Source organism: Lutra lutra, chromosome 3 (assembly GCF_902655055.1).
Source record: "Lutra lutra chromosome 3, mLutLut1.2, whole genome shotgun sequence".
Taxonomy (NCBI): domain Eukaryota; kingdom Metazoa; phylum Chordata; class Mammalia; order Carnivora; family Mustelidae; genus Lutra; species Lutra lutra.
Window position 1 is genome coordinate 14,849,931 of NC_062280.1, and position 20,727 is coordinate 14,870,657.

Genomic DNA, 20,727 nt, shown 5'->3' on the forward strand with positions numbered 1-20,727 from the left:
TTTTGTTTTGTTTTCACATTAGTATACGCGCCCAAGACCAAACCCCTTTCTACACAAAATCAAGACGAAATCCCCTTCAGTTAGCCCTCCAGGATTCTCCGCCCCCGGATGAATCCCGGAAATGACGCCGTCAGCCGAACGCTACCGTCCCCTGTCGTGGCGGGGCGAGAACGTCAGCACGTCGGTCAGCCTCCACGTCCAGCCTGGGTACGACTCGCTGGAACGCCCCAGCTGGCGCCAGTCCCCGAATCTTCGGGAGCACGGTCGACTGCGACTGCGCAGGAATGCTGGGGCGGGTCTTCAAGTCACCCGCCCCCTTCCAGCCTGTGCGGCCAATGAACAGATCCTGCCCCGGGGCCGGATAAATCCTCAGAGGCCGGAGTGATTAGCCGAGAGGACGGTCCCGCCCTTGGCTCGTCCGGGCCTTCGCTCCCCTCCTCGCTCGGTCCCCGCCCCGCCTCCCTCTCCCGCCCGCCTGTCCTGCTGCGAGGTGACACGGGGCTTCGGCTGGGGAAGGGGGCGAGGGAAGTAAGTTAGACGTCGGCCTGGCGGCCTTGGCGCAGCCCCCCATGTGAGCGCCGTGAGGGGAGCGGGTCTTGGGGACGAAGCGGCTGTGTGGCAGATGTGGGAGGGCCCGGGGTGCGCTGTAGAGTCTGGGGCGGCTGTGAGGGGGCGAGGGGGACCCGGGTGTGTCCCAGTGCGGTCGGCCGGGCGTGGATAGCGGGTCGGAGGATGCCGAGCTCGCGTCGCCCCATTTCCAGAGCTTCTCCTCGCAGCTTGGCACACCTTAGGTTTGCCTCTGTTGTGGTTGTCTGGGATGCGGGGAGGCAATTTAAAGATCCCTGAAAACCCTGGGAGGGTCTGTGCTGCTCCTTTCTTCTTCCCGGATGGAGAGGTTGTGAGGCCAGGTGGGCTGGGCAACTTTCACTCTCCGATACTGTTAAAATAAACAAACCAGGAATTCTTCACCCTCCTCCCCACGCCCTGCCCTGCGACTGAACGACAAACATTCCCAACAAGTTTTGAGAAGCGGACTAGAAAATTCTAAGGGATTCTTTGTCTTTGAAATACAGCACTACTGAGTGTGGCTTTATGTTTATAGAAAATAAACGAGTGGCAACAGGATGCATTTTTGGTTATGAGTACTCATCTTTCAGGATTTGCCCTAGGGAATTCTGACTTGATGTTGGTGTGAAATATTGTGTTGGCTGTGATGTTTTCCTGAAGCACTACTTTCTGTGAACTCAACTAGAAAAGCTTAGCTGGTTGGTTGCGGGAACTGAAGTAAAATCATCTATAGTTCTGATAAATCTTTAAAATCTTTTAAATCTTTTAAAAATCACATTTTTAAAAATATGGTCTTTGTTTCTAGCAAACCTTTGCGTATTTTTCTCTTTCGCAGATTTATTTAATCGCCCAGCTACCACTGATGAAGATAAGTTGGAGTAACTCCTTGAACTGAATTTTATTGGCCAGAAGACAGTCCATTTGTTTCACTTCTTTTTGTTTTCCCTGCTGCTTTGAGCTTTGCTGAAAAATTTGGAGAATAAAATGAACATGCTGTGGTCTTGAACACAAATTTTTTTGGAGGAAAAATTAAAGTGCCGAGTGAAAGTCAGAATGGCATCCAGAGAGAGGCTCTTTGAACTTTGGATGCTTTATTGTACAAAGGTAATTGCTTTCCTTTTTATTTCTAAGTTTTAAAATACTTTGTTATAAAATTTTGTGACTGGCTTTATTTTATTTAATGGAGTAGCATATTTTTATTCACAGTGGTGAGGCCAAATTTAAAAACATGGAGTTTTCTGTTTTCCACCTTTCCAGGTTTGAACACATACACAATACTGACAAATTTTTAAATCCTGTAGGTATGGTTTTGATCTTTCTTTCTTTAACAGAGAGAGAGATCACAAATAGGCAGAGAGGCAGGCAGAGAGAGAGGGGGAGAAGCAGGCTCCCTGCTGAGCAGAGAGCCCTATGCGGGGCTCAATCCCAGAACCCTGAGATCATGACCTGAGCCGAAGGCAGAGGCTTTAACCCACTGAGCCACCCAGGCACCCCTGGTTTTGATATTTTTCTTAAGTGATCCCCAAATTATATGTGATATTATGACCTTAGGAGAAAAATAAAATATTTGTTTATGTGTTTTTCTTTTTCTCCCACAAATTGGAGGTGGGATAGAGAGATTTTTATGAGAAGAGCATTCAGCATTTTTCCTATAATTAACCTTTTAATTAGCTTAAAAAAGGATATTGCTTATGTAAAAATGGTTATTGGTTTGAGGTGGTTACTATAAGTTTACTGCGATGATAGGACCTTCTGAGTTTTGTCTCATTTGAGCCACACAAAAATCCTGTGAGATGGGTTTTGTAATTATCCCCTTTTGCTGATATGAAAATTGACGCAGAGGTTAAACAGGCTATGAGAAGCAGAACCACCTGAGCCAGGTCCATGCTTTTATCCATTATGACTCCTTAATATATTTTATTTTTGCATTTTTTAAAAGATTTTATTTATTTATTTGACAGACAGAGATCACAAGTAGACAGAGAGGCAGGCAGAGAGAGAGGAGTAAGCAGGCTCCCCGCTGGGATTATGACCTGAGCTGAAGGCAGAGGCTTTAACCCACTGAGCCACCCAGGCACCCCTATTTTCCCATTTAAAAGGAAATTTTTGTGTTTGTCTTTATGTGAATTTTTACACCTTAGCTTTGATTTGGGGTTGTTGGGGGAGAAAGATACTACTTAAAAACATGTTTTTCAAGAGAGGAGCTACATTAGTAGTTTGAAGATATTGGCGAGGATTAGAGAAACATCTCTAATTTACTACTTGAGTTACTTTAAGTCTGGTGAAGTTCTCAAGTCTCAGCTTCTGTTTCTGCATTATCCCTCTGGGCTCCTTTTTTATTCAGCTTTTTAAAGAACAAGTTATTCTTTAACAAACGATCTCAGTTATCTCTAATACTAAATTTTAGAGATCACACTGGAATTTTCTTTGACTTCCTGGTTTGGTAGTTCTCAAAATTACTGAAGGACATTCACTTTGAAATGTTTGATATGGATTTTTAAAATAGCTTTTTAGTCTTGTGTAATTTAATGCCAGAAATGTCTTTTTAAAAATAGACCACTCTTCTAATAAAAAAGGAATTTAATTCACCACTTTTGAAAATAGTCACTAACACATGTCAGCCAAAAATTAAAATGCATTTTAGTGTGAATGTCTGGTGGTCTAAAAATGATTTATTTAAAAATACATTAAACTTAGTAGGTTTTACATTTTTAGGATGATAAAAGGTAAATGGCATTACATTGTCTTGTTCATTAGTTATGTTGCTTGTGGGTGGAGTTCTTGTTTTGTCATTGTGCTTATTGAAAAGTTGGTATGGGGCACCTGGCTGGTTCAGTTGGTAGAGTGTGCAACTCATGATCTCGGGGTTGTGAGTTTGAGCCCCACATTGGGTGTAGAGATTACTTAAAAATAAAATCTTAAAAATAAAATAGTTTGTTGGCATACCCAGAGTTTTATTCTTGATAACTTAATATAAATATGAATCTTCACTCTTTTTATGAAGATGTCTGAGTAGATAACGAAGACCCTTCATGGTCAAATTTTAAAGCCTATTTTTGGACAGGAAGATAAGTCACTCCCCCCTTTTTTTTTATAAATCCATTTTTATGTTTAAGATTTAAAACAGTTGTGCAAGTAATAAGATTTAAGATTTTTTCAACGATTTTCAAAAATTGTTATTAAAATAATGATTTAATGTTTCATCAGTTTAAGTATAAGATTGTAAGCTAGGTAACATTGTTTTCTACCAACACCTTGAATTCAAATAGTTTCCAAATATATATCCTAGATTTAACACTTCTGCTCCCCTGTTGAGGATGATTACCAAATGCCCAGGTCCCTATACCCTAGGCTTATTGTTCTCATTCTAGCATTTTGTCTTTCAAAACACCTGCCTTTTTTTTTTTTCACCTAACTTTAAATACCGTTTTTAACACCTTTGATGGGCCATCAGTCTTCTTCAGGATTGCACAGATCTTTTACCTTAGCTCCAACTTGGACTTCTTTGTGGGCTTGTAATTGAGAAGTCAAGTTTTGGTTCTGCTCCTATTTTATTTTGTGACCTTGAGCAAGACTTACCTCTTTGGTCTCATTTTCTCATATTTCATTTAAGAGTGTGTGTGTGTATAGGGAAAATGCTTGTTTAACTCACCCTTAAGGTTTTCATTTGTTTTGACCTCGGAGTGAGGCGTATTTTGTCCTTACGCTTGTGGGTTGTCATATAGACCTTTTTAAGTTCATCTTTTTTAAGCTTTTCCTTATGGAAAATTTCAAGTGGACATAAATAAAGAAGATAATATAGTGAACACTTTTGTATCTATCATCCTGTTTCGATTCATGTTCAGTAATGTTTTCATCAATAATCTACTACTCCTGCATTGTTTTAAATTCTAGACAACATAATCTTATCTAATAAGTATTTAAAAGTATATCTATAAAACAAGAACTCTTCTTAAAAACAATCAGAATACGATAATTCTTTGAATCATCAAATACTTGGTCAGTATTCAAACTTTTCTGTAGTATCATAAATTTATTTTCCTGCTGTTTGTTTGATTCAGTATTTATTTATTTATTTATTTATTATTATTATTTTTAAAGATTTTATTTATTTATTTGACAGAGAGAAATCACAAGTAGGCAGAGAGGCAGGCAGAGAGAGAGGAGGAAGCAGACTCCCTGGTGAGCAGAAAGCCCTATGCGGGGCTCGAACCCAGGACCTGGGATCATGACCTGAGCCGAAGGCAGCGGCTTAACCCACTGAGCCACCCAGGCGCCCCTGATTCAGTATTTAAAGTATACACATCATATTTGTTGAAAATGTCTGTTAAATATTTTAACATGTCTGTTAAATATTTCTCCCTCACCATACTTTTTGTTCCTTCTATTTATTTGTTGACAAAACCAGCTTTTGACTTTAGCGTTTTCCTCAGTCTGGATTTTGCTGGTTACATCCTTGATTTTAATTGTTTTTCTCTCTTGGTGTCTGCAAACTAGCAGATCTAGAGACTTGGCTGATTCACATTCTATTTGGTGGGGGAAGCCTAGAATAATTTATAAGTGTCTCCGCTATCAGTGAGTTTTACCTACATGTATTGATTATTTCATTAGGAATTTGCAAAACTGTGATATTACAATTCTATCATTTCTTTATTGGCAGAACATACATAGATAAGCGTTCCCTTGTCAGCTGTTTGACAGTTCCTTGAAGGGAAAGCAAGCAGAATAAATATTTGATTCTTTCTCTTTGTTTTAATGACTGGATTTCTTAGCATCCCCCCAAGGTGAACACTTATCTTTCTTAAGTATCAAGTTGATCTTTTTTTTTTTTTAAGATTTTATTTATTTATTTGAAAGAGAGCGAGTGGGAGAGAGCACAAACAGGGAGAGTGGCAGGCAGAGGGAGAGGGAGAAGCAGGCTCCCAGTTGAGCAGGGAGCACAGCGTGGGGTTCATCCCAGGATCCTGACCTGAGCGGAAAACAGGCTCTTAACTGACCCAGGTGCCCCACAAGTTCATCTTTAATGATTAAAATTTAAATATTGTCTACCATTTTGCTGCCCTAGTTGGTGTGCTATACATACCAAACATCGTATACATGGCCGATAAAGAAGATGACTTTGAAAATTTTTGAAAATCTGCTCTGAGTGGTAAGGTTAGGACATCCTCCGTATTTGCCACAGTGCTAACCAGCATAGGTATTCCACAGTGCATTAGTTATAGATCAATATTAAGATACTGTCCTAGGGTTTTTGTGTAATGTTTTAAAAGTTACCACTTAGAATTATAAAATTTTAGTAGGTGTTTAAATAGGGTAATATCAGAAATAGTCCTTGGGTCATACTGTTTAGGTAGGCAAAAGAAAAGAGAATATATAAATATGTTTTCTATTAGTCTGGGTTTGGTTGTAAGCTTAAATGCTAGTGATTAAAGGCTTTCAAGTACAATTAAATTTCTGGTTTCAGTTTTTAGCAGGTGGCTTCCCACATATTAAACTTGATATTTAAAAAATTGGGGTAGGGTGCCTGGGTGGCTTAGTGGGTTAAAACCTCTGCCTTCGGCTCAGGTCATGATCTCAGGGTCCTGGGATCGAGTCCCGCATGGGGTTCTCTGCTCAGCAGGGAGCCTGCTTCCTCCTCTCTCTCTGCCTGCCTCTCTGCCTACTTGTGATCTGTCTGTCAAATAAATAAATAAATAAAAACCTTAAAAAAAATTTGGGGTAAAAAACTTGGCTATTTGTTTTTCTTTTTTCTTTCTTTTTTTCTTTTTTTTTTTTTAAGATTTTATTTATTGATTTGACAGAGAGAGATCACAAGTAGGCAGAGAGACAGGCGGGGGTGGGGGGAAGCAGGCTCCCTGCTGAGCAGAGAGCCTGATGTGGGGCTTGATCCTAGGACCCTGATATCATGACCTGAGCTGAAGGCAGAGGCTTAACCTACTGAGCCACCCAGGCGCCCCTTGCCTATTTGTTTCTCTAACCAAACTTTTGAGGTCTGATTTTTCACTTTCTCCTTCTAGGAGCAGAAATTAATTGCATTGTTAGAAACATGCATCTTCTTAGTGGCTTATTTATTAATGTCATGTAGTTATTATTACATAATATAGGAAGGATGATTTCTGAACACCCAGCATTCCTACGTTCTACAGATAATTTCACTAGATTATGTAGTCTGAACTTTTCTTACCTCCAAATGGTCATACACATCCAGGATCAAGGATTTCATTAACAGTGCATTTCATATAGCTCTTATAAGTTAAACATTAATTTGAACAGGTTTAATCATGTATCTGTATTTTAGTTTAGTACTTAACTCTTTCTTGTCTGAGCATATTTTTCTTAAGTTTTAAAGACAAATTGATTTACATTTTAGTGCATATTATATGTCGTAGGCACCATGTTATTCCCTGTATCCTTTGACTTTTTTTTTTTTTTTAAGATTTTATTTATTTATTTGACAGAGAGAGATCACAAGTAGACAGAGAGGCAGGCAGAGAGAGAGAGAGAGAGAGAGGGAAGCAGGCTCCCTGCTGAGCAGAGAGCCCGATGCGGGCCTCGATCTCAGGAGCCTGAGATCATGACCTGAGCCGAAGGCAGCGGCTTAACCCACTGAGCCACCCAGGTGCCCTCCTTTGACTTTTTTTTACATAATGTGCTTATGGTAAGAGAGAGAATGCTGAGTTTTCATCTCTATGTTATCCTACAGCTTTTTGGAATTCATATATTATAAGTAGCAAGACATACATGTATCATAAAATCCTTCTCTCAACTCCCCTTGGATAGGCATTAGGATATATTTCTGTTCCACATTTAGCCTTTTGGGAGTGCTATAGTTGATCCCCAGAATATGCAAAAGAGAAACTGAACTTCTCAAATTCTTAGATAAGATTAAGTTATTTTTTGTTCTGTGTAGTGGAAAGTATCAAATGCATGAACTCACTAAAAAGATACAAGGTGACTCAAAAGCATCATGACATTTGAAATGTGGCAATGTGGGTTGAAAATTTATGGTTCATTTTGGTCATTTGCTTTTTTTTTTTTTTTTTTTTTGGATACTCATTTTACACTAAAAAGTTTTGGGAAGCTACAGAATTAGCCAAGATTTAGTCCCAGTTTTGCTTCTGAGCTTAAGGAAGGACCTGACAAGAGGTTACATAATTTCTTCATGTTAACAGTTTTCTCATCTGTGAAATGGAAAGGAATAACTATTTTTGCATCTCAGAGTTGTTGAGAAAAGGTGAATTGATTATATTAAATGCACTGTAAGGCTATGAAATATAAAATGTTATCTTTGTTAGTTTTGAAATACATGTATGAGCTGGAGAGTGAGTGTATCATTACTTCCATTTTGCCTTTATTTAATATTACAGAATAATATTCAAATCTTTTTATCTAGTGATGAAGCAGTGCTCATCAGTCTTAATTTTTTTTTAAGATTTTATTTATTTATTTGACAGACAGAGATCACACGTAGGCAGAGAGGCAGGCAGAGAGAGAGGAGGAAGCAGGCTCCCCGCTGAGCAGAGAGCCTGATGCAGGGCTCCATCTCATGGGATCATGACCTGAGCTGAAGGCAGAGGCTCTAACCCACTGAGCTACCAGGTGCCCCTCTTCAGTGTCTTAATTTCTAATCTGTTTTTATTTTTCTTTCAAACATAGTGCTTAATTATCCTAATATGAGATTTTTTTTTTTTTTTCTCTAAACAAGTTTGTTTTGGACCTTGGTGATGCTCCATTTCCTGCTGTTGCCCTTTGTCCTGCTAAATCTGGAATATGACTGAAATAGATAGTTTTGCAATGAGCTCAGAGTAAACTTCCTTTTCAGAATAAAAGTTTTGCTTCATAAAGAAAATAGAATTTAGAGTTGTTTTAGTCAAATAAAAAGGCAAGTACCTCTTTTTTAAATGTAGATTTGGAAAAAAAGGGATGAACATAAACTCTTCCAAAGAGAGAATTATAATTATAATCCAAAGTGAAGCTTTTAGTAAAATGCCTCAGTATACATCAGCCTTTATAATTTAACCTATATTTAATAAGTCTCTGGTATATGTAATATAGAAAATGGCTCTTAATCTTTTGTGGCTTAATAATGACTTTGTATATAAGGAAAGTAAAGTTTGACTTGAAGCAAAACAAAAAAAATTGCTAGCAGCTCAGTAGTAGTGGTTACCTGTTTGTTTTAGGGTTAGATGTGAAAGCAAGAAATGAATATTTTATATCAACAAACATGGAAGTAGCCTTTAGGAAAGGAATATTACCCTTGTGGTTTGACTTGAGCTCATGCACCACTTGAAAGAGTTGTTAAGATGCATGAATATATATATATATATTTTTGAGTATCAGAATTTGAACTTCCCTGGTAGAAAGTAGAATTGATAGCACTTAATTGTGTAGACAGGAGCATGAGTGAAAAATAATAGGCTAAAATAATTCTCAGTTTTTTTCTTGGGAGATTCAGGTTTATTGGCAATTACTGAAGAGTTATATGGAAGTAAGAAGAGAAGAAGGTCATAGGGAGCCCTGGGGAACATTATCATTTAAGAAGAGGATAGAAGAAGGGTTTGTAAAGGGTTTATAAAGGAGGAGAACCAGGAGTGAGTAGTTGCGTCAAGTAGAGGGCTTTTATAAAGAAGGGACTAGTCAATACTGTCAAATTCAGTATGGCAATAAAGAAAAGCATTATGGAACATATATTGGAATGGATAGTTAAGAGATTATTGTTGGGGTGCCTGGGTGGCACAGACTCTTGGCTCAGGTAGTGATCTCAGTGTTGTGAGACTGAACCCCACGTGGGGGCTCTGTGCTTAGCGGGGAGTCTGCTTCCCTTCCTCTCCCTCTACCTACCTCCCCATGCCTTCTCTCTCTTTCTCTCTCTCAAATAAATACTTTTTAAAAAAGAGATTATTATTGGCTTTAGCCAAGTAATTCTAAAACAAGTGGGAAAAAATGTTAAAAATATAAATCCCCACTTCATTAATTTTTAAATTAAAAGTAGCAGGCTTAAAATTACTCCCAAACTGCTCCTTTTAAGGTTTGAAAATGTTAATTTTGATTTTTATACTTCTCTGGCCAAGGGACCTTTATTGCTGTCTATACCACACTTTGCATGGCACTACTCTAGAATATCTGAAAAATTTCAGATTGCCAAGAATCCATCTGTAATTTGAAAAATGTAGCTCTGCAAATTGCAGAGTGACTGATGTTCGTTGGTAGCAGTGCAAATGTGACCACTGAAATTGAGTACTAGTTACAAGGTAGTCCACTTTAATATACTTAAATTAATTTGAAATTAATAGAAATGTAAATACAAACTTCACAAACTTTTATATGAAACTTATGGAACCAGAAATATTTCTAATAATTCCCAGGGTTCTTGGACATGTTTTGGGAAACCTTGATCAGTATTGACACGTTGTTGCTACCTTACCTTTTCTATAGCTTCCTTTCCCTATTGCAAAATTACTTGGCAGGTTTATTACAAGGGGGTGAAATTTGGGATCAAGAATCTAGTCTACCACCTTCTGATTTCTTGGTTACAGTTATTCATATCTTTCCCATATATAAAATCCACTTCATCTCCATTTTAAGAATTTCAGAAGTCTCATTCAATCATGGAATTAGTTGAAACCCAAGATCTTGTAATATGTATTAGGTCTAGTTGTGGTTTTTATTGATACTGAGACCCGTGACCTCAAAAGATACTGTTGGTATCTGGCCCCGATCAACCCAACATACTGTGGTAACTGAAATAGGAATGCCACAATAAAGACTCTTGAAACAACAGAAAGAATGGGAGGCATATAGGAGGCTTTGGTCCACAGCAATTCTGAAAACTGGGCAAATGTGTCCTGGTCTCTACTTTCAGAGAAGGAATGTTCCCATGGTTCTGTTCTTGGGTATAGTTGCACAGGCCACTGTTCTTTATTGCTTTTGGCTCCATATTCTTAGATGTTCTATTGGTACATCTGAGGAGGGCACTGGAGACCATACTTTCTTATGACTGAACAACTCATCTGGCTTCCTGCGTACAGAAAGTCCCCTATGGAAAAATGGGAAGTCCACTTTCTAATTCTTCTGCCTTCACTTATTTTCTCTTGTCTTAGAAACTACGTTGTCTAATAACTCCAGCATGATGTTCTGTAGTATTTGAAATAAAAGGTATATTTGTCTTCCCCTTCACTTTAGCGGGGAAAATGCTGGGGTTTCCTGTTAGGTTAGCTTCAGGCGTTGGGACTAAGACCTGTAATGTATAGTTCCTCTAACTCATGGATCAGATTTATGGTAGGTAAATGATAGATGTTTTACTTTATTCATTTTTTTCTTAGGTATACTATTGATACTTCTAATGCAGGTTTGCTACTTTTACAATATATTATAAAACTACTTAGAATAGTTTTATGTGTGTACTTGTTAAGATATGGATAATTAGACTAATTCCTAAGTTCCAGAAAAATACTAAAGTTGAAAAAGTTATGAAAAAATCATAACTTACTTTAATCTTTGGTAGTTAGTGGTTGCCATTTTAAATATTCTCCTTTATTAGAATCATTATGAATTATAAGTAGGTACATTTGGAATCAGGCACTGCACTTAATTCTCAGTAGTCCTTCATTTTAAAATAGGTAAAATATAATGCTAATAGATCAAAGTTTATTGCCCTGTAGTATATGAATTTAAGTGTTTGACCTACCTAACTTGCTTTTTCTGTTTATACTTAGAGGTTTTGATAAACTTTTGATTTATTTTATGAAAATGGTATTTATTTTTTCAGAAAATTTTATTCTGGTCATTCAAAATCTACTAAGATGTGGTAGCTATCTGAAATGACTGGCATCTGTCATAACTGTAAATCAGTTCCTTTGATGTTGTCAGAATTCAGACAAGAGTTAGCAACACTCATTTCCTCCTCATTTCCTCAGCTTTTACCAAAAAGAATGGAAGTCACCTTATTTCTTTTTCAATAAGGAAAACAGGGAGCTCTGCTCTTAAATATATTTAATATGTACTATACTGTTTTTTTTTAACTTTTTTTTTTTAGTACAATGTGTGTGCATGGGCCAGCAATGGCGCTGGGGGGATGGGGAGGAAGAAGGGCAGAGAGAGATGGAGAGAGAGAGAGACTCTTAAGCAAGCTCCACACCCAGCGCCAAGCTCAGCATGGGGCTCAGTCTCACAACACTGAGATTGGGACCTGAGCTTAAATCAAGAAACAGACACTTAACTGGTTGAGCTACTATACAGTCTTTTAAAATATTCAAAGTAATGTCTTCTTATCTGTATCTAAGGCATATCAACCTTTTCTCTTTCTTCTTTTTTTTTTAAATTAAATTTTTTTTGTTTTTTAATTAATAGTAATGTATTATTTGTTTCAGGTATACAGCTCTGTGATTTATCAGTCTTACCCAACACATACCCTCCCCAATGTCCCATCACCCAGCCACCCCATCCCCCTCCCCTCTGCAACCCTCAGTTTGTTTCCTAAGATTAAGAGGCTCTTATGGTTTGTCTCCCTCTCTGGTTTCATCTTGTTTTCATTTTTTCTTGTCTTCCCCTATGATTCTCTGTTTTGTTTCTTAAATTACAAATATCAGTGAGATAATATGATAATTGTCTTTCTCTGATTGATGTGTTTTGCTTACAATAATACCCTCTAGTTCCATTCACCTTGTTGCAAATGGCAAGATTTCATTTTTTGATGGCTGAGTAGTATTCCATTGTAGATATATACCACATCTTCTATATCCATTCATCAGTTGATGGACATCTGGGCTCTTTCCCTAGTTTGACTATTATGGACATTGCCGCTATAAACATTGGGGTACAGGTGCCTCTTTAGATCACTACCTTTCTATCTTTGGGGTAAATACCTGGTAGTGCAGTTGTAGGGTCATAGGGTAGAGCTGTAGGTAGAACCTCCATACTGTTTTCCAGAGTGGCTGCACCAGCTTATATTTCCACCAACAGTGTAGGAGGGTTCCCCTTTCTCTGCATCCTCGCCAACATCTGTAGTTTCCTGATTTGTTAATTTTAGCCATTCTGAACTGGTGTGAGGTGGTATCTCATTGTGGTTTTGATTGTTATTTCCCTAATGCCGAGTGATGTTGAGCACTTTTTCATGTGTCTGTTGGCCATTTGGATGTCTTCTTTGCAGAAATATCTGTTCATGTCTTCTGTCCATTTCTTGATTGGATTATTCTTTGGGTGTTTCAACATTTTTAATTTATGTCTTGTGACTTAAATTCAAACTCAGAGTTGTCTATTCACATTGAACCAAAGCATTAACTGATTCATACGTCTCTTTAAAAAGTTTACAATTTGCCTCTAAAAAAATTCAGTTTTGGGGCACCTGGGTGGCTCAGTGGGTTAAAGCCTCTGCCTTCAGCTCGGGTCATGATCTCAGGGTCCTGGGATCGAGCCCCATATCCGGCTCTCTGCTCAGCAGGGAGCCTGCTTCCTCCTCTCTCTCTGCCTGCCTCTCTGACTACTTGTGATCTTTGTCTGTCAAATAAATAAATAAAATCTTTAAAAAAATAAAAAAAAAAATTGGGGCGCCTGGGTGGCTCAGTGGGTTAGGCCGCTGCCTTCAGCTCAGGTCATGATCCCAGGGTCCTGGGATCGAGTCCCGCATCGGCTCGCTGCTCAGCAGGAAGCCTGCTTCCCTTCCTCTCTCTCTGCCTGCCTCTCTGCCTACTTGTGATCTCTCTCTGTCAAATAAATAAATAAAATCTTTAAAAAAAAAAATTAAAAAAAATCAGTTTTGTTTGATATATTTAATTGTCAAATTATTTTTCATGACATTAAAACATTTGAATAGTAAGAAAGATAAGTACTATTTTAATTTATGGTATCATTGTGAGGTGAATTTATACTTTTTTATTGAGAAATTTTGACTTAGGATTTTTGTCAAAATACAATATTTAAATAAGTTTAAATAAAAATTTCAATTTTTGAGTGAATGAGCTTCCTTTTAGGCATAAAAATACATAAATTTTCTAATTTAGATTTATATTCTAAGGAAAGTAGAATTAGAATTAGAATTACAAAAATTTAAATTTAGAATTAGAGTTAAATTTAGAATTAGAATTAGAATTACAATTTTTTAAATTTAAGATACAATTAGTTATAGAAAATACAGACATGCTAAAAGTAAAAAATTTCATTTTTAGAGATTTTCAGTTAAAGTACTTTATGGGTGTCTATAAATTAATTTACCTTTACTACTGTGAATCATTAAGATATTAAATTTGAAAAACTTCAACCTGACATGAAACTTCAACTTTAAGCTTTTAAGCTCCAATTAAAAAGTATCAGTGTTATATTTGGTTAATACATTCACAATGGTAGGCTTTTCTTAAAAGAATTCACTGTAGGTAGGGGTGCCTGATTGGCTCAGTTGTAAGAGTATGCAAGTCTTGATCTCCGAGTCTTGAATTTGAGCTCCATGTTGGGTATAGAGATTACTAAAAAAAAAAAATAAACTTAAGAAAACCTTAAAAAAACAAACAGAATTCAGGGACTCCTGGGTGGCTCAGTCCATTAAGCATCTTTGGCTCAGGTCATGTTCCCAGGGTCCTGGGATCATGTCCTGCATCAGGCTTCTTGCTTAGCGGGGAGTCTGCTTCTCTCTCTGCCTGCTGTTCCCCCTGCTTGTGTGCTCTCTGTCAAATAAATAAATAAATGAAATCTTAAAAGAAAAAAAAGATTTTATTTTTAAATTTTATTTATTTGACACAGAAAAGCAATGAGAGAGAGAGAGGGAGCACAAGCAGAAGGAACAGCAGAGGGAGAGGGAGAAGCAGGCTCTCCACTGAGCAGGGTGCCTGAAGTGGGGCTTGATCCCAGGACCCTGGGATCATGACCCAAGTGGAATGCAGACGCTTAAGGACTGAGCCACCCAGGTGCCCCAAATAAATAAAATCTTAAAAAAAAAAAAAAGGATTCACTGTAGTCCAATTCAACTAGTTATTGGGTGCCTGCTGTATACAGATGTTATTTACTGTCATCTTATCCCTTGAATTGTGTATTTTTCTCTTTTTAAAAATTTTTAAACTTCATTTTTAGAGCAGTTTTAAGTTCATAGCAAAATTGAACAGAAAGTACAGAGAGTTCCTTTGTATTTCCTGTCCTTACATATGTACAGCCTTTCCTGCTAGTAGCATGCCATACCACAGCGGTACATTTGATCACTTGACTGCCTTCCCAAAAACACCTGAGTCAGACATTTCTTTACATGTCTACCGTGTGTGAAACTCCAAGGTGAACACAAAATTAATGCAGCGAGTCATGTTATACCTAACATTAAAACATTCCAGATGTTGTCTTTTCAAGTCTTGCTAAGTTTAGCCTAATTTTCTGCACTACGTTGGTCAAACCTGGAACTTAGTTATCTGAACAACAGGTTTGGTTTTTTTTTCCCTTAATTTAAGAAATACAGGGACGCCTGGGTGGCTTAGTGGAGCATCTGTCTCAGATCATAATCCCAGGGTCCTGGGATCGGGCTCCTTGCTCAGTTGGGGGTTTGCTTCTCCCTCTGCTGGCTGCTCCTGTGATTGTTCTTTATCTCTCTCCCTTTGACAAAGGAGGAAGTACAATCTTTAAAAAAAATTAAATAAGTAAAATAAAACTCAAGATATACCTAAAGTAAAATCTGAAATCTTCTCTCTAGGGATTGGTGTATTCTACACCTAATTTTTTATCTAGACCTCTATTTGAATGTTGCTTTTTTATTTATGTTAAAATGACTTCCAAACCTTTCAAGATGTGACAGACTTTCTTTTCATCAAAATTTTGTCTCTTTTATCTATTTAATTGACTGACTTCATCTCCAGATAGTCAGTTTCTCATTTAGATTGTGGGTTTAGATGTGAGATCTTAGGGAAGATGAATGAAGTCATCATGGATTGTTTAAAGAGGTTGCATTTGGTCAAGGTTTTAAAGAATGAATAGTAGTTTAGTAGCCACAGAATATGTTCCAGGCTCATAGAAATCCTGACCAAAGGTATGAAGGAAAAGTGACCTTAGTTTAGACTTTACTTTTGGTAATAAATTAGTCTAGGTTGTTAGACCAACCCTTCTGAAAATCATTTACGATTCTGAATACAATTAAGAAATATCTTAATGGCATTGAGAAGCTGGCAAGATCATGGTAAGGCATTATGAGGCTATCTATATCTTAGTGAAAACAGGAACTTAGGTAGATGGAGAATGAAGCTACCTTTCCTGGCGAACTTGAGCTTTTGTGTTTTCGTGGTCTTGTGGATGGAAGGAAGAAATCAAAGGTAAGGGACTAATCAGAGTGAGAAGTCTAATAGATTTTTCCATTATGACCCCCAAAAGAATACACCCGTGGGGTAAAGGTCAAGTGGAAACAAACCCACCTCACTCTTTGATCTTCACTTGGGGACTCCAGGAGAAAATGACTTTGTGTTAACAGAGCCAAAAGGTAAAAAGTCCCTGAGAGGATGAGACCACCAGTTGATTCTTTCATGAATTTGCAAATCAAATTTGCCTTTCATTGTAGGGAAAGTCCAAAAGCCCTAGGTCTTGCAGACTAGTCTGCGGCTTGGTAAAAGCAAACGCAGTCCTTCTGGAAGAAGAAACTTCAGATACCAAATATTTTTTCAAATTGCAACTTAATACTTTAACTCATGATGTATGAATCAACCATACTAGACTCTCATTGCCTTGGAATTTCTTTCGTATTTTCCAAGGGATTTGACAGATTCTCTAGTCTTTATTTGCACTGATTGGCATATGGTAGGTAATTCTTTTGCATGTATTTCAGTTTCCTCTATTTGAGGGTATCTGCCATTATTAACTTTGTAAAGCCCTTAGTTGTTGCCTTGCCATAAAACATAAAATTGTGATTATTTCTATAGTAAAGAATAGGTGTATCTTTAATGTCAAATTATACCCTTGTGCTCTGTTTTCATGTCTTTTTTTTGTATACACGAAAACTTCATTTTATTGCATAATCATATTATAATTTTTTGACCAATTATTTAACATGTAGTAATTTGTACATGAATCTAGTGAAAGGACAATATGAAACAGCTTTTACCAGGTTTGCACAGGCATTGACAAATAGGTCTTAATAGCAGCCTCTCTGAATAAGATGCGTTTTGATTTCAAAGATATCAAAATTTTAAAAACAAAACAACTTAGAATCAGAGAAATATGATATAAAAAGTGAACTAGCAATTTCAAAAAAAGAAATAGAGTATCTAGAAATAGGGGGGAGACTTAATAATGATATTTAAAAACCAGTAAATGTGGCTGATAAGAGTTTAGACAGCCAAAGAGAATTAGTTAATTGGAAGGGAGATAAGTCCTTTCTACAGGATAAAGTAGGAGTCAAAGAAATGGAAGATAGGGAAGAAAGGTTAAGAGGTAGGAGGGCTAGTACGAAAAGGCTTAATCCATGTTTAATTGGACTCTGCAGTCAAATGCTCTGCCACTGAGCTGTACCTCCACTTTAATTGGACTCTGAAAAGGAAAGGAAAGGAAGAATGAAACAAATGTAATATTTGAAGAGATTACAGGTGAGAGCGTTCCAAGATTAATGAAAGTCCACTGAATTTCAAGCAGAATAATTAAAACTAATTCCATATCAAGATACATTGTAGGGAAACTGTAGTGGTTTTGCAGAAAACAAAAAAAAAAATCATAAAAGCTGTCAGAGGAAAAAAAAGATTATCTTCAAAGGGATGACAGATTACTAGCTGATTTTTCAGTAAGAATGACAGAAGGAAAAAGGTTGACATTTTAAATCTATTATTTCTAACCAAATGAAATTTTTCCAAAGGGTAAAGTGAAATAAAGCCATGTTGAGCAAAACAAAACAGTTGAGTTCACCAGGAAGATCTAACAATTTGAAATTTGTGTGTACCTCATAGTCTTAAAGCAAGCACAGAGAAATGAACATATGACAATTGTAAGGTTTTTTTTTTCTATTTAACTTGCCTTCCTAATTAAGAAAAAAAAAAGTACTTGATAGAATGAATAGACAAGTCAGTAAAGATACAGAAGACTCAAACAATAGAATCGATAAACTTGATGTTATGGATTTATGTAGAACACTTTACCCAACATACATTCCTTTCAAGCACACATTTACAAAAGTGATATAACAGACCTTAGAGCAAATTTCAACAAATTTCTAATGATCCAAATAATAGAGTATATTTAACAATGACAATGAAAGAAGATATCAATAGCAAAAAGATTAAAAAGGAATGTTTGGAAGCCATGAAATACCCTTTTAAATAAACTTTTGATTAAAGAATAAGCAATAAAAATTAGAATTTTGAGGGGCACCTGTGTGGCTCAATCAGGTGTCTGACTCCTGATTTGTGCCTCAGCTAATGATTTCAGGGTCGTGAGATGGAGACCCAAGCCTGCTCTCTTCCTCTCCCTCTGTCCCTCCTCCACAGCCGCCCCCCTAAAATAGATAAGTAAGAATTTTGGGGGACCTGATTGATACTGTATTTTTGAACTTGATGGGAAGTGGCTACACATTACTTAGGAAAATTTATTGCTTTAATACATCTATTTAGGGGCACCTGGGTAGCTCAGTCTGTTAAGCATCTGCCTTTGGCTCAGGTCATGATCCCAGGGTCCTGCGACTGAGTCCTGCATTGGACTTCTTTCTCAGCAGGGATCCTGTTTCTGCCTGGTGTTCCCCCTGCTTGTGTTCTCTCTGTCAAATAAATAAAACTTTAAAAAAATACATATGTTTAAAAAAAGGCTAAAAATGAGTGAACTTAGAAAGACATTTGTGGTCACCAGTCTTTAAGATCCTCACATCCTCTCCTACCTTGGACCAGGGTTCTTTTGTGACCATAGAATTTGGCAAAAGTGATGGTGTATCATTTCTGAAATTAGAAAAGACATTCTTGTTTTCATCTCAGTTACTCCTTTTTTTTCTTGGATAATTGACTCGGTGAAGCCAGCTGCTGTGTTGTGTTCAGCCCAGTGGAGAGGCCCATGTTATGAAGAACTGAAGCCTTGCCAGCCACCACATGAGTGAGGCTGAAGGTAGTTCTTCCAGCCCAGTCCAGCTTTGCTATGACTGTAGCCCTGCTTGACATCTTCATTATGATGAAGGCTCATGAGAAATTCTGAGCTGGTTTTGAATTCCTCACCCAAAAAACTGATAAAATATTTGTTGTTTAAACTCCTGAATTTATTTAATTTGTTATGCAGAAATAGATTATTAATACACCACCCATTTCAAGAAGACAAGAATAAATGCAAAGAAGGTAGAGTGAGGGAAATTATAAGTTTTTTAATGTGAAAATTCTCTCTAATTTATTGTTTTTCAGTTTTTGTAAGAAATACACATATATAAGAAGGCTGACATGTATTAAGGAGTGTATTTAATTTTAATAAGTCACTATATAACATCTTGGGATGAATGGCATAAACTATATGTATATAATCTTAAGAATGTGGAGGTGAGATTAAGAGTATGTTAATAGCAGTTTCTTTTGCAAGTCTCAGTTATTTCTGATTTTAACAGTCAATAACTCCCTTTTTAATTCTTTTTCTTTTTTTTAAATTAAATTTTATTTTTTTTCAGTGTTCCAGAATTCATTGTTTATGTACCTCACCCAGTGCTCCATGCAGTACGTGCCCTCCTTAATAGCCACCATCAGGCTCACCCAACCCCCCACTCCCCTCCCCTCCAAAACCCTCAGTTTGTTTCTTAGAGTCCACAGTCTCTCATGGTTTGTCTCCCCCTCGGATTTCCCCCAGCTCACTTCTCTCCCTCTCCCAGTGTCCTCCATATTATTTCTTATGCTCCACAAGTAAGTGAAACCATATGATAATTGACTCTCTGTTTGACTTATTTCACTCAGCATAATCTCCTCCAGTCCCGTTCATGTTGATACAAAAGTTGGGTATTTATCCTTTCTGATGGAGGGTTAATACTCCATTGTATATATGGACCATATCTTCTTTATCCATTCGTCTGTTGAAGGGCATCTTGGTTCTTTCCACAGTTTGGTGACTGTGGCCATTGCTGCTTTGAACATTGGGGTACAGATGGCCCTTCTTTTCACTACATCTGTATCTTTGGGGTAAATACCCAGTAGTGCAATTGCAGGGTCATAGGGTAGCTATATTTTTTAATTTCTTAAGGAATGCACCAACTTGCATTCCCACCAACAGTGTAAGAGGCTTCCCCTTTATCCACATCCTGTCCAACACTTGTTTACTGTCCTGTTGATTTTGGCCATTCTGACTGGTGTAAGGTGGTATCTCTATGTGGTTTTGATTTGAATCTCCCTGATTGCTAATGATGATGAACATTTTTTCATGTGTCTGTTAGCCATTTGAATGTCTTCTTTGGAGAAGCGTCTGTTCATGTCTTCTGCCCATTTTTTGACGTGATTATCTGTTCTGTGTATGTTGAGTTTGAGGAGTTTTTTATAGATCTTGGATGTCAGCCCTTTGTAGTGTCATCTGTGAGTATCTTCTCCCATTCCATGGGTTGCCTCTTTGTTTTGTTGACTGTTTCCTTTGTTGTGCAGAAACTTTTGATTTTGATTGAGTCCCAAAAGTTCATTTTTGCTTTTGTTTCCTTTGCCTTTGGGGACATGTCTTGAAAGAAGTTGGCTGTGGCTGATGTTGAAGAGATTAATTGTCAATGTTCTTCTCTAGGATTTTGATAGATTCCTGCCTCATGTTAAGTTCTTTTATCTATTTCGAGTTTACCTTTGTGTATGCAGTAAGAGAATGGTCGAGTTTCATTCTTCTACACATAGCTGTCCAGTTTTCCCAGCACCATTTATTGAAGAGACTGTCTTTTTTCCACTTTATATTTTTCCTGCTTTGTCGAAGATTATTTGACCATAGAGTTGAGGGTCCATATCGGGCTCTCTACTCTGTTCCACTGGTCTGTCTTTTTTTGTGCCACTACCATGCTGTTTTGGTGATCACAGCTTTATAGTGAAGCTTGAAATCAGGCAATGTGATGCCCTCCGTTTTGTTTTTCTTTTTCAGTATTTCCTTAGCAATTCGGGATCTCTTCTGGTTCCATACAAATTTTAGGATTGTTCCAGCTCTTTGAAAAATGCCGGTGGAACTTTGATCGGGATGGCATTGAAAGTATAGATTGCTCTAGGCAGTATGGACATTTTAACAATGTTTATTCTTCCC

At 37.4% G+C, this 20,727-nt stretch overlaps 1 protein-coding gene across 8 annotated transcripts in view; it reads left to right on the top strand.

Annotated features, from left to right (window-relative positions):
- The first annotated feature begins 322 nt into the window (after positions 1-322).
- NBEAL1 (neurobeachin like 1) overlaps positions 323-20,727 on the top strand; it is a 192,880-nt gene continuing 172,475 nt past the window's right edge. For 2 of the 8 annotated variants that reach the window (XM_047720846.1, XM_047720853.1), the window contains exons 1-2: positions 324-571; positions 1,403-1,671. In XM_047720846.1, coding sequence (XP_047576802.1) covers positions 1,621-1,671 — 51 coding nt within the window. In that variant the 5' untranslated portion in view covers positions 324-571; positions 1,403-1,620. Of the gene's footprint in view, positions 581-1,402; positions 1,672-20,727 lie in introns of all 8 variants that reach the window. The other 6 variants (XM_047720851.1, XM_047720847.1, XM_047720848.1 and 3 more) reach the window with 6 other exon arrangements.